Here is a 25,250-nt window from a genome sequence, read left to right on the forward strand (position 1 = left end):
ATGTAAACAGCTTTAACTCGTTTCTAAGAATTAAAAATTGAACGTTAGCTTTAAGCGTCTACGTTTATAGAGAAAATGGTTAACCTAAGTTAAAACTCAAACCAAAATGCCGTCTGTGATGTAAACCCATTTTTACTCAGGCAAACGTTTGGGCGCCTTTGGCCCTAAAACTGGAAACCGAAAGGTCAGCATTTCGTTGCAGAACAGTCTCCTTCAGCTCGCCCTCCAACCGGTGACGCCTGCTTCTGCCGTGTGTTGTCAGGAACCCTTCCAAAGAGTCACTTTTGTGTAACACTAACACAGTCTTCAACTGGTAAGGTTCCGTATTATTTAGTTTTGTATTGTAGGTTTTCTTTAAGACATAAACTAGAGAGTAGTTTTACTCGCTGCGGAACTCTGCAGGCTAACATAATTAGCTTCAGTAGCTGTAGCAGCGAGCTAAGTCTGACACATGTGCTCTTACTGGAAGGTTTTAGTTGTAGTCTAAAACAAAAATAAACACATTTTAAAAAATTATTTAAATGAAACAGCCACAAATCTTCTTTAGATATTGCTTTACATCTATTTGGCCTGTTAGCATTGCGGAAACTAGCCGACACCCACATCCAAAGTGAATAAGCTATTTTAGCTCATCACAGTAACTAGCACCGGTCAAAGCCTTCTCCAGTCCAACTGGATTTAGCGACTGATTTACACTAAAAAGCCTTAAGAGTCACGACTAAATAGTATACCCATTGTTGTTAAAATGGCTTCTTTTCTTCCCGGTAACCTTGGCAGTTTACTACCTGGCCCACAGGATGCCATTTGTGCCAGAGGTGCTCATCAAAAAAGTGAAACAGTTATGTTGTTGGCAAGGGTGGTGAGTTTGTTTGTACTCAGCGAGTATAAAACTGTATAACTTGGAGCTATATAAGAAAGTTATAGACTTTAGATTCTAACCCAGACAGTTCAGCAGCACGGGTGCATTTATTCTTATCATTAATAAGTGATAAGGATAAATGCAGAACAACCAGATTCCACAACAGTTTTATCCCTCTTGCCACAAGACTACAAAGCTCCCATTAATATTTTTATTGTATGTACTTCTATTGATATTGTTTTTATTAATATTTACTTATTATTTTATTAATATTGGAGCAACAAAAGTTTGCTCATCTACATTTTAAATGCACTTTTAAGTGATAAATCTGTCAATGTCTTATACGTTGTTTATAACAGGGATATAAGACCAAGCTTTACCTTAATAACTTCTTTAAGTGCAGAAAAAAAAATCTTTGTACTTGTCCTTCTGTCAATAAGGCATAAGTACCTTGAATAAAAATGTGTGTTTGAAATGTTTCCACAAAATGTTGGAATAAATTATTTCAACAGTCGCTTGCAGCTTCATGAGTGTTGTATAATACAACTTAAACTAGAAGAATAGATGCATGTATAAGGCTACATGACAGTCATGAAAAAAACAGATTGGATTTTTACAAATGCGACTCGGGAGACTAGGATATGTTGTCCTAAATGCAATATGTGTCTAATCTTTTCAAATGTGACCTGTGTCTGTGCGGCCAGGTCGCATTCAGAAAACTGTAAAACAGCTGAAACACTGACTTCTTTTAAATCTCAACTAAAAACCCACCTGTTTAGAATTGTATTTGAAATGTAATCAATTACAAATTTATTGATGGAACTTGACTCAATGATTGATTCTACGTTGCATTGTGTTTCTGTGTTTGTAATGATGTAAAGCACTTTGAAATGCCTTGCTGCTGAAATGTGCTATACAAATAAAATTTGATTGATTGATTGATTGATTCATCCAACCTGTACTATTCTGCATCCTGATACCCAGAAGCGGGAAGAAAAACAACCTTGGCAGGTGATAATGAGGATTATTAATGTGCTGGCTCCGTTTGAACAACAAATTTAAAATGGCAAGATGGTCTCTATCTTTCCCACCCATGTTTACTTCTGCAAACACTACAAATGATGATTTGCTACATGTGATGTGACTGCATCCTATACTGCGCATGCGGGACACTTTTAGCTGGTTTCCAGGAGATCACATGCAAGTCGCATATATTTGCAAATGTGAACGACCACGTAAAAAAAAAAAAAAAAAGCTGATTTCACATGAAAAATTGAAATTGAGCATTAAGGCATCCAGTGTGAACATAGCCTAAAACAGGGGTCTCAAACTTCAGTCCTCGAGAGCCGCAGTCCTGCAACTTTTAGATGTGCCTCTGCTGCACCACACCTGAAAAGAATAATTAGGTCATTAGCAAGGCTGGGAGAACTGATCTACACAAGCAGGAGGTAATTAAGCCATTTCATTCCAGTGTTTTGTACCTGTGGCACATCTAAAAACTGCAGGACTGCGGCCCTCGAGGACTGGAGTTTGAGACCCCTGGCCTAAAATCTGACTGCCAACAAGATAATTCAGTAGGGATCCATCCAAAAGTTGCAGAATGGGACATCAAACACTGGAGTCTATATTGAAAGGATAAGCCTTTTTCTGTTACTTTTCTATTTGCAAATAGAAAAAAAATTAAAATGCACACTAAAAACACAAGAACAAAAATTAGATTGAAACTAATATATTAACAGTGCAATAAAAGAGAAGAAATAAGTGTTCTAAGTTGAACATTTTGTACCCCAAATGATGTGTAAAGATGTAAAAAGAATAGTTTAGGAATACAGAAATGTGTAAAAACAAAAGAAATACTGCAAGCTTCCTTCTCCAGTAAATTCAGCAACATAATGAGTTTTATACACAAATGGAACTGTAATATTTTGTGGATCTAGTAAGTTTGGTTTTCGTATATACACACAATTGTTCCATTCATTGGGGTTTGTGTATTCCAATCACATGAAGTATATTTATATTCTTTTGTTCTGTCACATATGCAAATTGTAAAAAGAAACTATACTTTAAAAATATATATTTGTCATGCGTTAAACAGATGTAACTGTTTTCCCCCCCTTTTTATATGCAGGTATAATGGCCGTTCCTCCCGCTTATGCTGATTTGGGCAAGTCTGCCAAGGATATCTTCAACAAAGGCTATGGTAGGTCCTTGTACACTCATGAAGATGTTGAAGCTTCTTCTTTCAAATGTAGTTGATAACTTAAATTTTATACTCATATTTCATGCAGGTTTTGGCCTGGTGAAGCTTGATGTCAAGACAAAGTCAGCCAGCGGAGTTGTAAGATCATTTGGATTTTGGAATAATCATGTTGGCAGTTATTAAATCCCTGTGTTGCTTTTACAACAAAAACACCTAAAAGTATTGTTTGCACTCAGCCTTGAACTTTCGAAATCTTTATTTTGTCCCAAGCTCAATGCTTCTGTTCATTGGAATCTCCATTCAAGTCACTTTTAATTATAAAAACCCCAGTGTTTTTATACTTGCTACTTTTGGATGCCTTCCAAAAGTGCTTGTTGGGTTAGCTTTAATTTAATTTTTAATTAGAGTACCCACAAAAAATCAGTATAGCAACAAAAATACATATAAACTGTACAATAACTAATTTTCTCAAAATTTACTACAATTGGTAATGTTATTAATTTCATGCCTGTTATGTGATCCCAGTTTCTCTAAAAATGTCTCCTGCAGGAATTCAAAACATCTGGTTCGTCCAACACTGATACCAGCAAAGTTATCGGTTCCCTGGAAACCAAATACAACCGGCCTGAATATGGCTTGACCTTCACTGAGAAGTGGAACACTGACAACACACTGGGAACAGAAATCGCTGTTGAAGATCAGGTTTGCATAGATGTTTAACATTTTTGTACATTAAGAGCAGCTACTACAAAAAGAACAGGGTGTACACTTTGACAGAACAGCGTAAGCTTTCTTATTTCCAATGAATTCCAAATTTTTCATCTTGCAGATTACAAAAGGACTGAAGTTGACATTTGACACAACCTTCTCACCCAACACTGGGTAAGATGATGGTTGAGGTTTTTGATTTTGTGTGTATTTTAATCCAGAACTCAACAGGAGGAGGTTGCTCAGCCTGTTGCTTCACTCCATAAGTAATTATTGAAACCTGATCTTTGCCTCAAATACTTCTGACAAGTGTCTTTACCAGCTATGTGTTCAGAGTCCCTGTATAGAACCAGTATGTTGCAGCACTTCACTGGTGTTAGAGATTTTTTGGTATTATCATTTTATTCTTACTTTAGTTCACATTCAGCCTATAGATCATTGTGATTTTCTGTTTAAAGTGTTCTCTTCCTTACGTGTGTATGGAGGTCACTGCTGTCGGTTCAACTTTACGCACCTCCTAATTTAGTAACTACCTGTGAACAGTCGTATTTTGTTTTCTTGACAGTACTGACCGAGATTTGAACCGGGCTCAGACCTTTGATCAGATATCACATCTGGAACTGGGTTGTTAGATGTTTAGGTTAGAAGCTTTACGACCTCTGTTGTTTTCCTGACTCCCCCCTTGCCTGTTCTTCTTTGACAATAAAAACAGGAGCTCATGTGAGAGCCGATCAGAATGCTCTGTGGATTCTTCGGAGGAAGAGTTCTCAGAGTGTTCTCCTTTTACAAAAGCTCTACATAAAATTCATATACGTTGTCTGTGGTTCTTTCTTTTATTTAGGTTCGAAAGGAAAATACCTATCAACTGGGATTGTATGTTTGTTTTTGTATTTTACCTGTTTGGGATAAAGACAAATCTTAAATTGAATTCCCTTCTGAAACTCTGCCTATGTGTTTGTTATCAAGATGTTGAGTTAATTTCGTAAAAATCTGTTCCCAAAAAAGGGTACTAAAAAGACAAACATAATGTGGGAAATGATGCTTGTTTTATGCATAAAGTAGATTTTTTTCTTTAACAAAATCCATCTTTTACCTACAGCAAGAAGAGTGGCAAAGTTAAGACCGCATACAAGCGTGAGTACATCAACTTGGGTTGCGATGTTGACTTTGACTTCGCTGGCCCCACAATCCACGGAGCCGCTGTCATTGGTTACGAGGGATGGCTCGGCGGTTACCAGATGAGCTTTGACTCCGCCAAATCCAGAATGACCAAGAGCAACTTCGCCATCGGCTACAAGACAGCAGACTTTCAGCTACATACAAACGTGTATGTAGAGTTTTTTTTGTTGTTGTTTGTTTTTACTCCTTATGGTTCTTATGAGTTTTGGGTTTCTTTGCCATTTGAAGGAGTTAACTACATTTTTATTTGGAAATGTTTATTTTCGATCATTACAGCAATGATGGAGCAGAATTTTGTGGCTCCATCTACCAGAAGTCCAGTGACAAGCTGGAGACTGCAATCAATCTGGCCTGGACTGCTGGCAACAACAGCACAAGCTTTGGCATTGCTGCCAAATACCAACTGGATAAAGATGCCTCTATCAGTGTAAGTTTCTTTTTTTTTTCTCTCCACACCATCTGTGGTAGTTCTAAGGCAACAAAAGTCACCATAAAACTCTGGACCTAATACTGCTCACTGACATCTTTGTTTTCCCTTTTGTGTTTTTGGACGTTTCAGGCTAAAGTTAACAACAGTAGCCTAGTAGGTGTCGGCTACACCCAAACTCTTAGACCAGGTGAGTTTCTTACCACCGTGTAATTTGCAGGAGCACTTGGTATATGTTTCAGAAATATTACTTGTTGAACTTTTTCACATTTTGCTATAAAACCACCACAAGCTTCAGTTTATTTTGTTGCAGGATATCTTTGTAATGGTCAAATCCAAAATAGTTTGTAACAGCTGGGAGGAATGTCTTGGTATTGTCAATTGTGCTCATGTATGCACTGCTTTCACCGCACAGAGCCTACCTTCATTCAAGCTAAAGATTATCAGTGTGCCATCAGCTAATGTCAGCAAAAATAATGTTAAAGAAACATTTTAATTCTTTTTGAGTTCTCGACAGACTGCTGTAGATCAAAGGTTGTAGTGTAGCACAGAGCAACGGGGAGAGAGCTGTAAAGTGTGCTTTTTCAAAAATTCAAGCTAAGTCCATGAACTATCATGGCTTCTCAGAACTATCTTCTGCAGCTTTAAAATAAAGTATAATTTTCCTTCCACTTTACAACATGATTTCTACATAGTTTGGAAAGATGTGGAATTTGGGTTAGTAACAGCTTGAAAACTGTAGTGCATAGATAACAACTATACCTTCTTCCTTGTGTTTGCAGGTGTGAAACTGACTCTCTCTGGCCTGATCGATGGGAAGAACATCAATGTAGGAGGACATAAGCTGGGTCTGGGCTTGGAACTGGAAGCTTAAACTGTAATCATGCAGCAAGGGACAAGGGAATATCAGACTAATCGGGCCTTAAAAGTATGTCCAACTCAAACCAGCAAAGGGAAATCATAGAGAGATTGGTTCAAAGGCTTCTGCAACACCGTCTCGGGCACCACATCATGTTGGTGCTTTTGTCTTCAGAATATTTTATTTTTATTGATGCTTTTTACTTTGTGATTGCATCAAACCAAAAGACAGACATCGTCATATTATTTATACATTTTGTCATCGTTCCTGTTCAATACTGCCACGATAATTGTAATAATCCAATCCCTCTGTACAACTGTGTGTGGCTTTAGTGTAATAATCCCAGACACTCCAATGTTGTCCTTTTTATGTGAAAACATAAGTCCAAACATTAGTTACTTTAGGGTTGTCATATTTTACCTCCAATATCTACAATCATGACTTTTGGTATTCTTTGCCATCTTAGCAGTTATCAAATCCAGAACTAAAATTAATGTTGATTTGTGTTTAAATACTAATAATGCACACGTCTTGTTTGTCGACGTTTGAGGCTGGGATGTTTTGGCAAAGCTACACATGTGACCTTACCCTCAACTGATCATGTTTGGGGTTACTTTTAGTGGGAGAGAAACCTGCACGTTGGCTCGCCCGAACAGAGTGATATTTTGTTAATTATGCAGCAACAGATTAACTGTGGAGCACATTATGTTTTAAGTGATGCCAAACTATAAAATTATTTGGAGGAGTAGAGTAAAGTTGCACATGTGCACCATGTAAAGCTATGTTTCTGTTCCGAGAGGAGACCAATCCTATAAAGAAGTCTTTGAGGTCCCTTTGTGTATGTATGGATTTTCAATAAAGTCTTTAAAGTCATAAATGCCTACAAGAGTGATAATTATAATGCATTTATAAAGTGTGCAAACCTAGTATTAGGGGTTTGTGAGGTATTTTAAAAAATGCAGTGCTAAATTATTTAAAGGTTTTGCAGAACGTTAGTGTAGCATCCTGCAAAATTTTTTAAAAAGTTGGTTTGCGGTAGGAAATGAGATTCTGTAAAAATTTCCCACAGAAAATGTTATTCTTCTAAAACGTGCTAAGTTCAAACGCGGTTTGAACTTAGCTGTCACTAAAGCATTAGTTCAAGGGCGCACACAGATTTTTTTACTATTTTCAGCGCATTTTTACAAAATACACATCTGATTACAGGAGGCTGTTCAGTAACTCAGAAATGTGCTGACCTAAAAACTTTACCTCATATCACCAATGAAGCATTTAATTGTGAACATTTAGAAAAACAATGTTTCAACGTATGCATGTGAATCTGTTGACTTGTCTATTTCAGAAATGCAACATAATTTTAGAAAAATGTACCAGGATCAATAAATTATTTAATATTGCTTTTATTTGCACACACCATAGCAAAATCATTGTCAATCAAACAAATGACCAAAGTCCAGCTACATTCATAGTTACATTCTATTTTGCTGTTTCAAGATATTTGAAATCCAGTTTTAACTTTGAGGTCAGTCATGCTGCAAAAAAAAAAAAAAAAAAAAAAAAAGGCCTATTCTGTTCTTTTGAAACAAGAATGCTGACAATACATTCCAGTACTTTGCATTGTTCTTTGCGCTCGACTGCTGGTGCCAAAATTATACATTTGCATTATGAGCTCTTCTCTATTTGTGGCTGTCATCTGTTTGAATGCAGTGTTTTATTGTCCATTCTTAACTTCAGCAGAAACTCTCATTTATTTTTTTTAATCTTCTGATTTTAGATTGGAGTCTGGCTGCTGTCTGCAAGCGCCTGCTGTGACTCTTTTGTTTCTGCAGTCACAGATGTTTTTTCCTTTTGCAAAGCAGCTGAAGCGATTTGGGTTTTGTCACCTTTTTCTGGTTTCTCACCCTCTGGTTTCGCTGTAGATTTGGAAGATTGGGATTTATCTTGGTCCTTAATTGTTTCACGTGTGGCATCTACGGTGCTTTTTGTGTTTTCTTCCTCACCTTTTGCAGAATCAGTCTTAGTAGTTTCTTTTTGTTCTGTTGGGCTCACTTTTTTCTCCTCATTTTCTGGTCCAGTAGAAGGTGCTTTTGCGATTTCTACACATTTCTCCATTTTTGCCAACACAACTGCTTCTCCAATCAATTCTTTGGCTTTCTCCTGCACCTCTACACCACTGTGCTGTAGAGTTTTGTTATCTTCCTCATATGTTGAAACCACAGTTTCATTAGAAGGCTTCACACTTTGTACCGCGATAACACTTTCTGCCTTAGTTGAACCCTGTTTATCCTCATCAGATTTAACTAGATCTGATTCATCTGAATCATGCTGTTTTGAAGAGATATCTGTTTGACGAGGTACCTCTGCAGTTTCTTTCTCCTTCATGTCCTCAACCGGTTTGTTGTTATCTACCTCTGTGTCCATGTTTTCACCGCTCAGAGCTGCTGCCTTCTCTGATTCTTCGCTGTGGTTTTGTTCTTTATTATCCTCCACATCATCAGCTACCTTTCTATCATCTTCACTCTCCAACTTTTCATCGGAGGCTACTTGACTCTGCTGATGGTCAGACATCTGGTTTCCTTCATCCTCTCGACTGTCCTGATGATCACCCTCTTCCTCGCTGCCCCCTTTCTCACTTTTTCCACACTCCTGCTCATCCTTCCCCACATCCGTCTCCTCTGATCCCGTCTCCTCAAACTCTGACATCTCGATCTCCCTGGTGGTTTCTGTTATGATCTCCTCCACAAACTTGTACTTGGGCTCTGCTCGCCGCTGCGTGACTCCTGGTCGACTGAAGCTGGGGAGGGTGTAAACAGGTGATTGATGGTAGATATGGGGCAATGGGATCTGAGGGTCGGAGACGGAGATGGAGGACAGACGAGCCTCCTCGCCACAGAGGAGTTTCCTGCAGGATGGGGAAGAGAGTTTGCATTTAATACAGATGCACTAATAGTTCTTTGCCTTCTAAGCTTTCCTCAAGTTAATTCATATAAGGATCTGACAGACACTGCCTTGTTTCTTAAACTATTTCATATTTTGTCATGGTCAAAGACATAATGTATCAATCTATACTTTTTCACTTCATAAGCATATATCTTTTGGATATGTCTTTACCATATAAGTTCATAGAAAAAGACATTTTCCTCAGACAGGTTGGATGGGAAGCGCCTGTAAACGTACATTTTAAAGCCTTGCAAAAAAAAAAAAAAAGATCTGTTTGTATTTTGACCTTTCATTCAACCTGTAAAAGGTTTTCTTTTTGGAATTACTCTGCTTTTAGTTCCTATAAACTCTTACCAGTTTCCTTGGCCTGGTTAAAGGAAATCATGACATGGTTTAAAGCTGTCCCCCCATGTTATGTTTCACCCTGAGGATCCTCTGTTTACAGTGTTACTTTACACATGCCTTATTTTTGGTCTATCAAAGAAAGTTCAAACAAAATACGCTCAAGTTTGTGGTTGTTGCGTGATAAAATATGAAAAGTTTAAGGAGAGTACACTTTTCTACTGTAAAAAAACCCCAAAAACTCCTGCAATGCAGCTTAAGTTGATAGACTCAGCTGATTAATAATAATGAATTAATGAAATTTGTGTGTTTATCTACAGTATATTTGAATATAAGATCCAAACTTAGTTATTGTTAACTTCAACTATACCAATAAAGCAGGAGATCTGAGCCACTGGTTAACAGGATCAGCAGTTTCAGTTTATATGGTATATATTATGATATTTGGTATGTAACATTATTGCACAAATTCTTTAGCTTACCTTTAATAAGTAATACAGTTGCACGTTTAAATTGAAATATGGACATAGAAAGCATAAAATATATGAAATAATACAAAATTCCACTAATTTATTTAATCAATAAGTTTTACTAATATTCTCATGCTAATTTTACTACACCTGTATGATAATATCTCCACATCCAAAGCCATCTTGACGTTCAGGAGGTCCTGGTACTCCCTCAGGTAGCCGGACATGTCGAATTTGCAGTTTATGAGCTCATTTTCAAGCTCTTTGATTGTGTTCTGAGTTAAGAGAGAAGATGACCTCGTTAAGCTGGTGTCTCGGCGTGTGTTAACGCTACAGGATGCGGAAGAAGCATGTCATACCTGATAGTGAATAAGTTCCTCCTTGTGGCGATCCTCGACATCATGAAGCTGCGCCTCCAGAGCTTCTCTGGTGCCTTTGGCGCAGTCCAGCTCGACGCTCCTGGCCTGCAGACGCTTCTTGTACTCCTGAATCTCCCGCTGGCTCGCTTTCAGCGCCTCCCTCTTGGCCTCGGCGGCCTCCGTCAGTCTAGCGAACTGAACTCGGAAACTTTCCCCGGCCAGCTGGACGTCGGACCGGGTGTGACCTTCCAGCTGCGTCCTGATGTCCCGGAGTGCCGCGGTGACGCCGGGGTGGCCGAATTCGTGCGCTTTAAATTTAAGCTGCGCATCTTGAATCTGGTCACACATCTCTGACACTTCGGCCTCGTGGTTTCTCTTCAGAAAGTTGATTTCATCCACGAGGGACTCCACTTTCCGGTCCAGCAGCAGTTTGGCCTGGTACGCTTCGCCCATGTCTTTCTTCAGGGTCACTATGCTGCTCTCAGCCTCTGATCTGCTCTCCGTCTCCCGCTCATGCCGTTTCCTCAAGGTGGAAAGCTCTTCCTCCAGGTTATGATGTTCGATCTCAATCTGGTTCTTCTGGTGGGTGATTTCCTGCAGCAGCTGCCTCAGCCGCCTCAGCTCCGGGCCGTACTCTTCCTCCAAACAAGACGCGGGCTTCACTTTCCCTCTGATGTCTTCGATTTCCTTCTCCAGGAGATGGTTGTGGCTTTCTAGCCGGTGCACCTTTTCTATGAAGCCCGCGAGTCGGTCGTTCAAGCCACGCATCAGCTCTTTCTCGTTGCGCTTTTCAGGTCTGGCGTGTGGGGAGCTCGCGTCCGCGGAAGCCCTCCTGGTTTCTAATTCCGACCGTCTCGGCTTGGGTTGTGAGTACGTATCGTGAAGGGCTCTACGCGGGAAGCCGAACCTGTCATCCATCCTGTGACTCATGTTGTCAGTGCGGATCTCTGGTGCAGAGAGCGAGGCATCCGTGCGGGCTTTTATAGTCGCCACCAGCTGCCCACTTTGCAGAACGAAGCTGTCCGTGGTGCTGAAAAGGTGTCGCGTCAGCTGGTGCTTTAATGGACCCTTACTCCACGTATTTTTTTTTTTCGCAGGGAGCGATGACGTCGGTAAGCCCCAGCGTCGACGTCAGTACAAAAACAATTAACTTTATATATCCGATATCTTTTAAAAGCAACAAAAGTAACAGACGAAGATGTCGGCCGCAGTGTTTCTCACTCAGTTCAGTTGCATCTTTGTTTTGCAGTCGAAACTTGATATTCACACACATTAAGAAAGTATTTCTGTTTGCCAAATCTCAGAATTATGAATGAGATATTTATTCAGATTTCTGTCTTTCTGTCTTTTTATTTATTGATTTATTTTACTTTTCCTCTGAGAAATGTTCAGACATATCATGAAATTTTTTAGAATTGCTCTTTAATCGGGTCAAATGTTTGCGTCTTCAAGATTTTTTGCTAGAGTTTTGGCACGTTTGTCATAGAGTTGTTGTGTTGTTAAATCACTTTGCGCCATGTGAAGTATTAATGAAGTGGACTCACTCAGCAGCCGCAGGTTCTGGGCACCTTGCAGTAATTGACTTGAACTCGGTCACCTTTGTTTACACTGGTAGTTCTTGTTTGAACTGACTCCTACCGCTGATGCACATATTTTTTGTTTTGCTTTGTGTTGTTTTTACACATAGATTAAAAGGTTGCACAATTAAAACAATGTTTTAACAATCAGTTTATCATTGGGGAATAATCCAGTCTAGCTCCAATTGGTCGGTTTTGTCTTGTTTTAATGTTTATCTCAATCTAAGGTAGTCGTGGTACTAAAAAGACATTGAACATGTTCCATTTTGTGTATTTAAAAATAGAATACAGTTGTATTTTCCTCTAATGGTGTCTCTGTTTAGTGTAAATCAGGACAGTACAACTAGTACTCTCAATCATTTGTTAGTATTTTACATTTCAGATATGAAGTGATCAAATATAGGTATTCTGTCACGACCACTCCCAATTGCCTGAACATGTAAATTAACAGTAGGACATGTTTTGTTTCTTTTCTTTCCCTCTCTCGCTCTTTCTTTCTTGTCATGGCTCCCTTCAGTGGAATGGAGCCCTGGACAGTGGGATGTGTCAGCCACATCAAAAACCACCACTGTGCAAACCAAAATTTTGTAGACAGAAATGTGAGGAAATCCTCAAAGAGTTATAGATGGCTGTGGGTAGGAAGACAGTAGCTGTCTGTAATACAGCAGAGCTGTATAAGCCCCTGACTGAAGACACTGCCATTGTAGATACAGTCTCATGAAGAGGATACTGATGTCTAAAACTGTGGAGACTAATAAGAGTTGAATTTACAGAAAGAACGTAAACAGGGAGTAAAAGGTTTAATCAAATAATGAATAGTATTATTATAAGTTCAACACATTTGTGTCGTAAAAACTCCCCCATTAGCGTTTAATAGCGATGGTGAGCCCATCCCCCACAGTGAGCATGCTCAGTTCAACTCTCTGGTCCTTGTGTATCTTCCTATTAAGAGCATCTAGAGTCTGTGACGTGGTGTCATTGGGCGCAGGGTTCACAACCTTTCCACTCCACAGCACCTGTCAGTGTATCAAGATCACAGATATGCTTCACTTTATGTTTGTTGTCAAAACGTGAACTGAATACTTGAACTTTACTCACATTGTCGATTGCAACTATGCCACCATTTCTTATGAGCTCCAGAGACATCTCATAGTATCTGTCATGGTTGGATTTATCAGCATCGATGAACACAAAGTCGTATGTTCCAGCTTCCCCAGCTGCTGTCAGTTCATCTGACAAAACACAAGATGGAAAAAGTAAACACAAAACTCCCATCTGTATGAGAGCAATTATGATATCAACAAAACCACTTACCCAGAGTTTTAAGTGCAATTTGATGCTGAACATCAATCTTATTTTCCACTCCAGCCTGCAAAAAAAAAGGAACATTTTATAAACTGAGTTTTATGCAGCCACTTCAAAATAATGTTTTTGTCAGGGTTTACACAGGAATTGATTTCACTGCTTGGCTTGGGAGCTTTCTGTAACACAGTTTCCTGAGCAGACACCTTGAAAGTGTCCAGCCGGCAGGATTTCTGGAGACACACTGACAGTTGTTAGATGTGCAATTTGCTGTTTGCTGCACAAATTAGCTCTGACAGAAGCTAAATGGCAAATTCTGATGTTGGTAGACCAAGGACTGTGCACTTGTGTAATATAATCTGGATTAATAATAAGATTATTTTAAAAACTTTGAAACATTAGGACATTCATAATAGAGGGATACAAGTTATATTTTTTCTCTCTCTTTTTTTTTTTCTGTTCTCACCTCTTTAAAAAAGGGTTTGGCTATTTCTATGTAGGTGTCGTCTATTTCACAAGCTACCACTCGTCCATTCTCTGGCATGGCCAAAGCCATGCTCAGAGCGTTGTATCCAGTGTACATCCCTGCATCATAAATATATTGGTTAGTTCATAATATTTTATGAAAACAGTCTGTAAACATCTGAATTATACTATTTGAACACGACAATTAATCACTGGACTAGAAGCTGGACTGCAATGAAATGCTTTGATCAAAGCTCTGAACTATAACAATTATTGTTACTTTTCTTCTGAAATTAATTGATTATTTCCTTATTTTTACAATAAAATTTAGATTTCTGTGTAAAGACAAAGACACGCTTTACTCGAAAAAGAAATAAAGCCAAACTAATCAAGAATCTAGCCTAGAATATTATGCTGAGCAAAATGTTTATTAGAGGATAACAAATAGCTCTGCACAATAAAAGTAATGCATTGTCATAAACTTGTGATTTGTTCTGTCACTTTCAAGTCCACATGGCGTGTGACACACGCTAATCTTATCTTACCTATTTCAATTGCTTTTGTGGCATTGATCAGTCGTATGAGATTTGCCATAAACTGGGCTTGCTCTGCTGCCACCATCATTCTGTTCCATTGATCTTCAAGGGTCCTCTGAAATGAAAACACAGAAGAACTGGTTCTGCAGCTTCAGACGGCATGTTGCTACATTTTACTGGTGTGTGTCTGCCCTCTAGTGTTTGAGAACAATATTGCTTTCACTCTGTGACAAATAAATAATGTTCTTTACTTCTTTTTCACTAAATAAAATTTCAGTGTGGATACAGAATCATACAATACCATGGAGCTCCGTACAGTACATTTGACATTAAAAAAAAAAGTGTGGAGACAGAAAGAACAAAGATCACATGATTCATTAGTTATTAATTAGCTTCTGGCCAAATGTCCCTGAATAGTAGCTAGTTAATCATTTACAGAGATACAAATAGAAAATAAATCAATATCAAGTTTAATATTGCTCAATTGAAAAAGTGCTTGCATACTTAATTTTAACAGAATACTGTTCGCTACGAAAACAAAACAAAACAGCATGGAAGACGCTTTATCAATGACTTATGATTTCATTGGTTTCAGAAGTCAGATTGATCATTAGCTCCATGAGTTGCTCAACACAAAACTACTGACAACCTAAACTTTATTTGCCAAGAAACAAATCATGTTAGAGTGGGGAATCTGTTATTGTCTCACAATAATCCTAACACCAGTTTATCTTCCCTGTTAATAAGTGGTGCCATGGTTACTGAACAATCACCACTTAACCTCTGGCCAGGTTAAGCCAGAGGTTAACCTTTAGCAATGCTAAAAAAGAAATTAAAACAATACAGTGGTTATAACAAAAACAAAACAAAACTAAAACTTTAGTTTGATTCATAAAGACAGGATCTCATGCTCTGTTTTGTCATCAGTTGCCTGAGAAAAAAAACAAAAAAACAAAAACATAATTAATAAAATAATATTACTGGTTTCAGGGTTTACTTACCAGTCTGAGTTTGGTGAGGACTGGATGCTCCCTTAGGGAGTTGTTAACTACATACTGCAGAACCAGGTAATCTTTTCCCCCACTGTGACTTTTTCCAATAAAGGCAGACTTTCCCACACCTGAACAGAAAGAAACAAGACACCTGAAATAAACATTAATGTAATACTTCAAATAGATCCAGTTTTTCACAGCTCAAACATTTTCTACCTGTTAAAACAACAGCAAGTCCAATGCAGACAAGAGTCTTGATGTTTGCAGCCATTCTGCTCAGTTGTCTTGGGATGGGATTTTGTTTGTGGGAAATTTTTAAGCAGCTTGTTTGACTGTACTAAATCACTCGCTGTCTGTTCTTTTTGGACTTTGCAATCTGTGTTTGTTTAGGTTAACCTTTTAAAGGGAAGGCCCAACTTGATGATTTTTTTTTTTCTTTTAAGTTTTGCAACATCAGCTTATTTAAGAAAATTCAGTATATTTATCATTGCATCCACGTTATTTGCTCAAGTCACAAGTTGCGAAGTACTACACAAATCCTACAAAACAGAATGACATGTTCAGTTTTTTGTTTGTTATCCCACAATTGAAGGCCTAAAATGAATCTACTTCACAACACAGAAGGTATGACAAATCATTTTTGAGAAATATGCTTATTCCTAAGGTGTAAAATATAGCATTTTGCAAAATCCAAAGGCAACAGCAAAACAAAATTGGATAAATATTTGGAAGATATTGTAAAACAGTCCAACAGAAATTACTGCTCCTGTTTTTGTTTTATTGTTTTAAAATAAACCCTGTATACATTTATTTAATTTGAAAAAAACAAAAAAACAAAAACGTTTTTGGTACATTTCTTTCAAATCTTCAATTGGGCATATGAAAGGTAAAATTAGAGAAGAAAAATACGTAACTACTACGGTCTTTTGAAGGGTAACATTGCAGCACATTATGTGTGGGTGAATTTGAATATCTAAGGGTTATTTTCAACATTTATGTGGAGGAAAGTATTTTAATGAAAAATATTTCATGTTCTCTGACATTTTAGAATTGATCCTAGAGGTTTACACGGTGAGGAATTTTGTCGTTGCTTATTAGATAATAATGCTGCCGTCTAGTGGTAGAAAAGTGAAATAGCTATTTTTTCTATTCATGTCACATTTAGAGGATGGACAATGAAAGAATCAAATATATAAATGCTTTTCTATACGTCACATTATATTTTTGTTTTATTGTCACATTTCACTGTAAAAAACTTTATATTTCTACATTTTGTGGAGGAGTCTTTGAAGCTATGTTTTCATTTCATTTATCTCACTCTTGCCACTTATTTGTTTAAACGTCTTCACTGAAAGAAATAAACAAAGTCTGTTTATCAAGTGGCATATGATCATAATTTACAACTAATGATAACTTTTTGTTTTTCTAACAGTTTAATTTTATTTAATTGTTCTTTAGACCTCCACACTCACGTAAATAAAGTGAAATACAAAAAGTCCATAAAAACGGTTTGACATAATATATTTTGCATACTGCTTGAAATGATGAGAGCGACCAACTGATTCTGCGTTCGGCCTTGCAGAGTAAAATTGTACTTACACAGCTTCATTGACTTTTACAGAGTGCAGATTATTGCTGTTATTATGTTGTAACAATTTCTTGAACACTGTCAGAATAGCTTCAAACTGTTGATGTTAGTGAAATTTATGGGGCAAAAAAATTAAACTGCATGAAGGGGGCCTGATTACTTTGAAAAGTACATTTTGACAAAACAAGTATTGCAGAATTTCCAAGTAGGGCACACACAGTAACACTAACCTCACCAGCCTTTTAATGGGTACACCTTGCCACTAGGGTTGGACCATATGTTTAGGTGTCAGGAACTTCTACAGAGATTTTGATCCAAATGGATCTTTAAAGCATTATGTAAGTTACTGAAATTGGAGCCTCAGCTTAGTCTCCTTAGTTGACTGGACAGATGTCTTTGTCACATGGAGATGATATGAAGGGACCAGCTTTGGTTGCTATCTGTGTTAAGCAACTAAAAATGTGTAGATGGTAAAGTGAAGTTCATTCACTCATGTAGACATTTTAAATAAAATTTGGAGGGAAGGCTGAATTGTTGGGGATGATGTGAAAAAATAAAGCTGCTTAAAGTAAAACGGAGAGTGTTTAGGTAATGTTAGTGCCTTTTTGGGATTAGAGGGGATCTTATACAAAATTTGATTCTGGGGCTTTCCAACCATCCTGCCATAATTAAAGCCGTATATCTTGACCTTACTGCAAAACACTGCCAAAAGCTACATATGAGCATCAAAACTTTATTAGTTTCACTGCTCAACCCCAAATTACCAAGATTAAATGTATTCATGCAACAATATGCAATTTTGAAAAAAATCTATATGAAAGGACGATTGGTTTGCAACTGAAAATTACACATTAAGAATCAAGGTTCTTAATTCCTGCTGTTGTTGAATGATTATTACTACTGACGTCTCTTTTATCAAAAAAAAGAAAAAAAGATTTGCAATTAATTGCCTGACATGCATGACAACTTTAGTGCTCTTGGGGCCCTCTGCTGGTCTGGAGGCTAGTTTAAACAACAGATCTAGTTTGCATATTAGGCTGGCACTTAGTGAGACACCATTTAGCAAAATAAAAAATAAAAAAAAGAATATATATATATATATATATATATATATATATATATATATATATATATATATATATATATATATATATATATACGTATATAAAATCTTGTTTTTTTCGATCTACAGCAAGAATATCATCTCTTCTCACAACTTCAGAACTGGAATGGGAATAGCCAGGATTGTTCAAAAAGGAATTTCGGGATGTGAGTGGGATGCAACGCCTCTCCAAGGACACTGCACTTCCTCTGCCTGTTCCCCAATTAAGAATTCATAGATCCAAACAAAAACACGCCGGGAACAAGAACACGTCACTTAAATGAGCGATGACACAAACTGTCTCTTAAAAAAATGTTTGAGCTGTGGCAAAGGAAAGGAAGAGGATGTCTCAAAGTGTGCATGCAGATCGGTTAAAGTCCTCTTGGTGAAAACGAGATGCCGTGTTTCTTCTCCGCCATCCTCTCCCTCTGCCTCCTGCTGCTCCGGGCCCCTGCTTATGTGATGCTAATTGTTTCTGCTACTTGTGCCAAGTACCTACTCTTCCCCAGCACATTCTACAGACAGGCCCTGGTCCCTCGGCTGCTTTTTGTGTCTGTTTAAGGAATGAAAAAATGTGCACTGCCATCTGCGGCGAGCGCACCACCGTTTCCCCTCCCGGCCTTGACTGTCACTGTGCCACAATGATACACGTTCACGAAGTCTCTCTGAGGTAAAAAAAAAAAAAAAAAAGTCTAAACTACTGGAGAAGCAAGAAAACAAACCTGACACATACAACTGTTAATATGAAATAAAATAATTCAGGATGTTCCTGGTTTGATGTAGGAAGGAGAATTGTGTACAACTAAAAAAAAAAACAGCCTTTTAAATTTTGGGGCATATAGAAGCTAAGCTGAGGTATTTTGTCAGTTTAAAACCAGCTCTATATTATTCTAGGCAGGGATTTGTGTCAGATTTTCATTTAGGATGTCTTCAAATCGGTTTCACCTCCATATATTTTGCTGTACAGTACCTAACTTTGACCACCGAGTGGCAGTGTTGCTTAGCAAATGCACAATCAAGCAACTCTCAGAGACCAAGGCCTTCACTTCCTTGTCTGTGTTGCAATATCACTTTCCTCTTATTGAATTGACCTGTGACACCATCAGAGCCTACACTGGCGCAACATATTGATGCGCTCGTAACACCACAAGGCTCTTACATCATCCGTGTATTCATCATAGGGAGACAGCCTCTTCTGTACACGAACAACGGGAGTCAGCTTGGCATCATCTCCACAGTCAGATAGGCATGCATGAATATTAAGTGATGCTAATCACAATGGAAAGACCAACATCAGGACAGATGACAGACAGTTCTCAGCATTCAATTGACATCCTTGGATTTGTCCTCTGTTTGACGACAGCATCCTCCAGCATGACAAGTCTGTTTAAAGCTCCAGTATGAGCAGATAGCTAAGCTGCACTGAGGCAGAGTTTACTCAAACTGGGCCATCGTATGTTTTTCCTTTTTTATTTTTTTTTTATTCCCCAGAAAAAAGGCCCGGTTAGGTATTGTTAGTCAATGCACATCACAGATAAAAAGCGTTTAGTAAAGTGCCTTGTGAAAGTATTCCCACTGCTTAAACTTTTTAAAATTTTGTCACACAGCCATGGCAAACTCTGTAGTCTGTTGTATAGGGCTATTAATTTTTTTTATTAGAAAAAAAAGTATGACATGCATTTTATTCTTCCATGTTATTCTAATACCCTTGAAACAATTCATTTTGACTAGTTATCTTTAGAAGTTGCCTAATTAGTATATAGAGTCCATCAGTATATAATAATTTGAGTATAAATTCATCTGTTTGGGAAGCTGGAGAGATTTTATAGGTACTGTTTATGAATAAACAGCATCATCAACACAAAGAACCTCATCAGGAGAATCATGGCTAGGTTGTAAAATGACATTCCTAGCGTTTCAGAGCTCTCACAAAGCTCTTTTCAATTTATCCTAACATAGAAGAACATGAAGGAGCACATTAATCAGAGAACTCTGAAGGAGCTGCAGAGATTCAAATTTATTGATAGAACAAATATCAGTTGGACTCTCCTCAAATATAGCCTTTAAGGATGACTGATAAGAAAAGAGCCTACGCTGATGCCAAAATTGAACTTTCTAATTTCAAAACATCAAGAGTGTGAAAATAAGTAAATAAATAACACCGCGAGTCACCTTGGACAATGTGCTGTTGGCAGAAACATGCTGTGGGAATGCTGATGGAAAGATTGAAAATACAGGGAACCTCTGAGGGAAAATCTGTTAAAGGCTGCAAAGGACTTGAGAACGGGACAAAGGTTTACCTTCCAGTGGTTGTTCAATGAATATTTGTGCAAGGAGCTGTATACAGGCTATTGCAAGGGTTGCAGAATGTAGATGAGGATGTAACAACAAAAAAAAATCTTCCCAAGAACTGTTTTGCCAATCATAAAAATCTGGATTTACTACATTTGTGTCTGAGCTACAGTGCATTCTTCAGTTAGAATGCACAGGGTAAGCCATTCAGTTCATTATCATCCTCTCTTTGTGTGTTCAAGCCAAACAGAACAAAGGAGTGGATCTGCCTCTACTGAGAAAAAAAAATGAAATGGAATGAATGGCAGGTGTGGTTGTTTGACTTTCAAATCACTAAGGCATCTATTCTATTAACCTACCGTGTAAATAAATACAGAATTCAATTTCCATGCAGTCACGCAATAAGTTGACAGTCCTCAAGAAGATCAAACAGGCTGCTCCAGGGCACGTGAACCACAGTAAAAGAAAAAAAAAAAATCTTGGCTATGTGAAAGGTGTTGACACCTTGAGCAACCCACCAAAAAAGAGGCAAATGTCACATCCTGAGAAACAATTACTGGGTGAACCCCAGGTTTAAAGCTAGTTCTCCCAGCCTCATTTCAAATGCAGTAGAGCTTCTCCAATAACATCTCGCAGTTATTGTCAGTCCTCATTGTCAGAGGGAGAATTGCTCTCTGCAGAAGAAATAATACCTTAACTGCCCGTTTCCACTTCTGCAATCTACTCCTATGCTTTTCACAAAAAGTTACATTTGTATTCGCTCTTCTCTACTAAAGTAAAGTCAGTCTTTCCCTAAGTTCCAGAGCAGAGTCCCTGCTCCCTCCCTTCCTATTAGTCTCATTCACATCTGATTGCTGTGTCCCGTTGTGACTGCACTTGAGGCATTAATGATAATGTTGTAACTCGGACCAATTTGCCATCGCAATCAGATTCACTTAATTGAGTTGATTATGAGCTCCCCATCTGAGATGACCCCTCTGGACTTGGAAAAACTGAGCAGGGAGAGAAGGAGGGTGCGGATGAAGAAACAGGGCTCCCCCAGGCATTCCATCAGTGAGCAATGGACACATGGACTATGACTGTTTAGAGGCCTGATCTGGGGCATATGTGCATGTGCGACTGTGTTGCATGTGTGTGTGCCAGCAGGAGTTGGCGTGCAGGGAGAACGGGCCTTTGGGGAGGTGTAAAAGGAGGAGAAGGGTGGAACTGTGGCTGTAAGGAAGAGGATCACAACGGTTTGGATGTGGAGATAAGGATTAGAGGGGGGCTGGGAGGGAGTCCAGGCTTGGGGTTCGAAATCTCAACAGGGCTCGTGTAATAGACCCGGACACACAACACATCTGAAGTTAATCCAATCAGGGAGAAACACAGCACTTTCATCCGCTCAAGACACACAAACATAAGGTCAGGAGCAGCTTGTATTAGAGCGATGATGTCAGGAAGAAGTGGTGTAGATAATTGACTGTCGGCATGTTTAAAGGGCTGGGAGAGAGGCAGGGAAGTAGGAGGAAAGCAGAGATTCCTGCAGCTGGTCCGCCCAAGCAAATGCAACGGGAAAGCTGAATGACTCAATGCATTATCAGCAGGTTGATGTCAGTGAGAGACTATTATTGCTGAGCTCTTATAGATTTCACAACTGTAGACTGAGCCTTACTTGCTAATTTGACAATTTCCGTCTTTTATAGAAGAGTTTCATTCATGCATGATAAAAACGTTCCGGTGTCTTTGTTGCTCCTTAGTGTTAATCACCAAACACATTACAAACAAACAAAGTTAATCTCAGAAATGTTGTGAAAGGAAAGCTATTCACAAGAAGCTGACTATGTGTAAAAATAGTATTTTGTACCCTCTTGCTAAATCTTGAAGTAATTGTGACTAGCCATGTAATTTGAAAAGCTAGGTTCGATTTCATCGATTAATACCAGACATGTAGAATCAAGAAATCACTTAACCTCACTTGCGGATGTAATGATCTCCCAGACCTTTAGTAAAAACACTCTGTGGACCAATGAGACTACTATGAAACTTTTCAGGAGGTGTCTGTCCTCTCAAAACCTTTGTAGTAATATGTTACAGCATACTGAGAATAAGAAGGTTAAACATATTGGTAGTAGTGGTAAGATTAGGGGCTGTTTTAGTCATTCAGGATGAATTAATTGATAGGATAATAAACTCTGCTCTCTACCATAAACTCCTAAAGGAAAATTTCCAGTGATCAGGTCATGACTTTAGGTTTAAAAGCACTCAGATGTAAATGGAACACAAACACAGGTTCACCTCTGAACGACTCAGAAAATGAAAAAAGAAGCTACAAAATTAAAAAAAAGAAGGAAATTTTGAAATGGCCTAGTCAAATGTTGTGGTCTGATCCTCAAAAGGAAATTCATATCTTTCAAATGTGGCTGAACTCAGATAATTATGCAAAGAGTGGAGGGAAAACGAATTCTGGACATCTACAAGTCCTGATGTAGTTTCTTCTAAGTGGAGGACTGTAGAAAAATACATTTTTCCAAATTCTGAACATCATCTAAAATACCTATAAAAAGTAGCTGCCAATTGGATATTTTTCACTTTGTATTGCTTTTACAACTCAAGTAACAGCATTTAACTCTTTTGGCAAAATAAATTACCAAAGAAAATCAATTTCCACATTGACATTGAAGGGTTTTTTTTAATGTTGAAGTGAAAACTGACATGTACTAGATGAATACAATTATCTGTGCTGTGATTAACCCAAGTCCTTTTAGGAATTTTAGGATTGAGGTCTGGGCTTTGACTAGCCCACTCTGGAACATCCACCTTGTTGTCTTCAAACTATTTTTGTGTAGATTTAGCTGGATGCTTCAGAATAAAAACAAGTTGTCCTCCTGGACTTCTCTATATTTATCCTTTTACCTGATCCAGGCCAATTTACACATCTGCCCACGGAATGTTCAATGCCTTAGAGATTTTTTTTTATCCACCCCCTGACTGATACTTTTCAATTATTTTTCCTGTGTTTTGCTTGGAGCATTTCCTTTTCTTTTGTTTTTTTGTCTTCATGTTGTAATGATCTGCAGGGATTCTGATTAACCAATCGATGGACCTTCTAGACACAAGTGTCTTTATACAACAGTAATTTGAGACACACTCACTGAATTCAGGTGATCTTCATTCCACTCATTGTGAGACTAGCAGTATCAATTGGCTGGAACTCCGTTGAATTAGATAATTCGCTTTAAAGGGGTTAAATATTTATGCAATCACTTATTTTATGTTAAATATTTTTGTTTAATTGCCATTACTTCATGGGAATCAGTTTTTGCATTGACATTAAAGGGTTTTTGTAATTGTGTTTTTTACTGGTTGTGGATGATTTGTAAAAGCAATAGAAAGTTCAAACCATTCAGGGGTTAAAAACTACTTATAGCCACTGTAGTTTCTCTGTTTGAATTGACGAAGAGCCATTAGAATGTTTACAGTCAGCATAATTATAAAAAATGTTGCTAAATCAACCTCTTTTTTTAAGTCCTAATACTCAGTTGCAAAGCCTGGGGCACAAGCAGACAAAACAAAATTCCCTGCCAGATATATATATATTTTTTTCTATATGAGTAATAATAATAATAGAATTCAACTTATTTGTTTTTCCTGAATGTACTCTGGCTTTTTAGTTTTGTAATATATAAGTATAATCCCCATATATTTTGCCACCTTTAGTGCTCCTGCTTTAGCAGTAAAACTAAAAGTACATAAATCTGCGAGAGCCTGTTTGGAATATAAGGACGGGGGACAATCTACTGGGGCCGCACGGAGAATTGCACTGTTTTATTTACAGGAGAACTGGACACACTAATAAAAGACATGGAGCAGTGCGCCGTTATATCTGGGGGTAGAAAGCAAATGTGCTTTAGAGAGCCAAGTATACTGGTCCCTTTCATAGGCGACTTGGTTCCACCCATGATTGAATGCAACATTCTAAAAGGACTATTTACTCTTTTCATTTCCTCTTGTGTATAACAGACGGAGCGGCGTGCGGCTTGCTGTAAGAAAACAGGACCTGGCCTAATGTTGCATGAAGACCATGGTGAATTCATATTGATGGGAGAGCAGCCTCTGAAGCCCAGCAGCCATGATTTTTTCATAAGCCGCCGGGAACAAGAAGTCAGTCAGCTGACAGGTGCTAACGCCGCCAATTGTGCCGTGGATAAGAGATGGGACGTGGAGAAAAGAGGCAGGGAGAAATAAAAAAAAAAAAAAAGCAGAGGCAACAACCGGTTCCTCCTTTCTGAAGCACTTGTGTGTGTAAGAGTGTGTGCTCTGCCTGCGCTTGCATTGTGTTTGCTCCATGCACCCGGTTTGCTTCTATAGCTGCAGAGGATTTTACGGAAGAGTCTGTGTAAACACCAGAATGCATGTCAAATATGATGAGTCTTGATAGCTGTAAAACATACCCAAGGACTTCTCCTCACTTATTATCTCCAACCAGAGCCCTGGAGCTATGTCTGCATCCTTCTGCCTTCCCTCCACGCATGTCGCACCACAAGTCCCTCTCTGGAAAGCATTGATTATTTTGGCATGAGCCAGGGAGAACGAGAGGTGTGATTTCTTTTGTGTTTTCTCAAGAAAAAAAAAAAGAAGAAATCAGCAAAAATAAATATTTTTGTGAGCTTGCTGCAGCCACGAGAAAATATGAGCACATTGGGGAGGAAATAAAGATGATGGATTTGCTTGTTGACGTGCGTGTGCCTTTGTGGAAGAGGCTGTGTGAAGGTTTTCTTGGCTGCTACCATTGGTGTGTTGTTGTTTTTTTTTTGTTGTTGTTATTTTTTCCCGCTTGTGTGCGTGTCTTTTGTGAACTGTACATCCAGCGGAATAATATTATCTGTAAGTAATTGTGTGCCCCTGTTTGCTGTGTCTCTGGGTGTGCTGCGTGAGGCGGATGGAACCGCTTGGAGAAGAGAGCGACCGAACCTGCAGGCGGTGTGAGGCTCCGGGGGACCACTTGAGATTGCATGCAGAGGGACTGATAAGGCAGCTAGCCATTCATCAGGCCAGATGAAGGCAGTATAGT

The 25,250-nt window shown here is 38.4% G+C and overlaps 3 protein-coding genes across 3 annotated transcripts; 1 reads left to right on the forward strand and 2 right to left on the reverse strand.

The window, feature by feature from the left end:
- The first annotated feature begins 159 nt into the window (after window positions 1-159).
- On the forward strand, window positions 160-7,105 carry vdac2 (voltage-dependent anion channel 2). Its single transcript, XM_028007115.1, has 9 exons — window positions 160-313; window positions 2,988-3,059; window positions 3,148-3,197; window positions 3,609-3,761; window positions 3,889-3,941; window positions 4,867-5,094; window positions 5,223-5,373; window positions 5,506-5,563; window positions 6,156-7,105. Exons 2-9 carry the CDS (start codon window positions 2,993-2,995, stop codon window positions 6,245-6,247), a joined length of 852 nt encoding a protein of 283 aa, XP_027862916.1. The 5' UTR covers window positions 160-313; window positions 2,988-2,992; the 3' UTR covers window positions 6,248-7,105.
- A 510-nt stretch (window positions 7,106-7,615) lies between these two features.
- Window positions 7,616-11,975, reverse strand: LOC114138092 (neurofilament light polypeptide-like). The gene is made up of 3 exons (XM_028007116.1): window positions 10,344-11,975; window positions 10,135-10,259; window positions 7,616-9,134 (listed from the first exon to the last, which is right to left on the reverse strand). The coding sequence occupies exons 1-3, from the start codon at window positions 11,271-11,273 to the stop codon at window positions 8,003-8,005; spliced, it is 2,187 nt and encodes a 728-aa protein (XP_027862917.1). The 5' UTR covers window positions 11,274-11,975; the 3' UTR covers window positions 7,616-8,002.
- A 728-nt stretch (window positions 11,976-12,703) lies between these two features.
- Window positions 12,704-15,592, reverse strand: comtd1 (catechol-O-methyltransferase domain containing 1). Its single transcript, XM_028007118.1, has 7 exons — window positions 15,432-15,592; window positions 15,225-15,343; window positions 14,233-14,338; window positions 13,689-13,807; window positions 13,235-13,289; window positions 13,019-13,152; window positions 12,704-12,936 (listed from the first exon to the last, which is right to left on the reverse strand). Exons 1-7 carry the CDS (start codon window positions 15,484-15,486, stop codon window positions 12,784-12,786), a joined length of 741 nt encoding a protein of 246 aa, XP_027862919.1. The 5' UTR covers window positions 15,487-15,592; the 3' UTR covers window positions 12,704-12,783.
- Between the last annotated feature and the right edge of the window lie 9,658 nt (window positions 15,593-25,250).

The sequence above is a fragment of the Xiphophorus couchianus genome, chromosome 22, assembly GCF_001444195.1.
Source record: "Xiphophorus couchianus chromosome 22, X_couchianus-1.0, whole genome shotgun sequence".
In the NCBI taxonomy this organism is placed as follows: domain Eukaryota; kingdom Metazoa; phylum Chordata; class Actinopteri; order Cyprinodontiformes; family Poeciliidae; genus Xiphophorus; species Xiphophorus couchianus.

Bases quoted from the DNA above. Each gene is read 5' to 3' on its own strand.
- comtd1 (XM_028007118.1), bottom strand. From the start codon at position 15,486: ATGGCTGCAAACATCAAGACTCTTGTCTGCATTGGACTTGCTGTTGTT. The intron at 13,808-14,232 runs GTAAGATAAGAT...TTTATGATGCAG, and splicing joins CACAAAAGCAATTGAAATAG to GGATGTACACTGGATACAAC. The intron at 13,153-13,234 runs GTAAGTGGTTTT...GTGTTTTGTCAG, and splicing joins AATTGCACTTAAAACTCTGG to ATGAACTGACAGCAGCTGGG.
- vdac2 (XM_028007115.1), top strand. From the start codon at position 2,993: ATGGCCGTTCCTCCCGCTTATGCTGATTTGGGCAAGTCTGCCAAGGAT. The intron at 3,942-4,866 runs GTAAGATGATGG...TTTTACCTACAG, and splicing joins ACCTTCTCACCCAACACTGG to CAAGAAGAGTGGCAAAGTTA. The intron at 5,374-5,505 runs GTAAGTTTCTTT...TGGACGTTTCAG, and splicing joins ATAAAGATGCCTCTATCAGT to GCTAAAGTTAACAACAGTAG.
- LOC114138092 (XM_028007116.1), bottom strand. From the start codon at position 11,273: ATGAGTCACAGGATGGATGACAGGTTCGGCTTCCCGCGTAGAGCCCTT. The intron at 10,260-10,343 runs GTATGACATGCT...CTCTTAACTCAG, and splicing joins AGGAACTTATTCACTATCAG to AACACAATCAAAGAGCTTGA. The intron at 9,135-10,134 runs GTGTAGTAAAAT...CCCATCCTGCAG, and splicing joins GTGGAGATATTATCATACAG to GAAACTCCTCTGTGGCGAGG.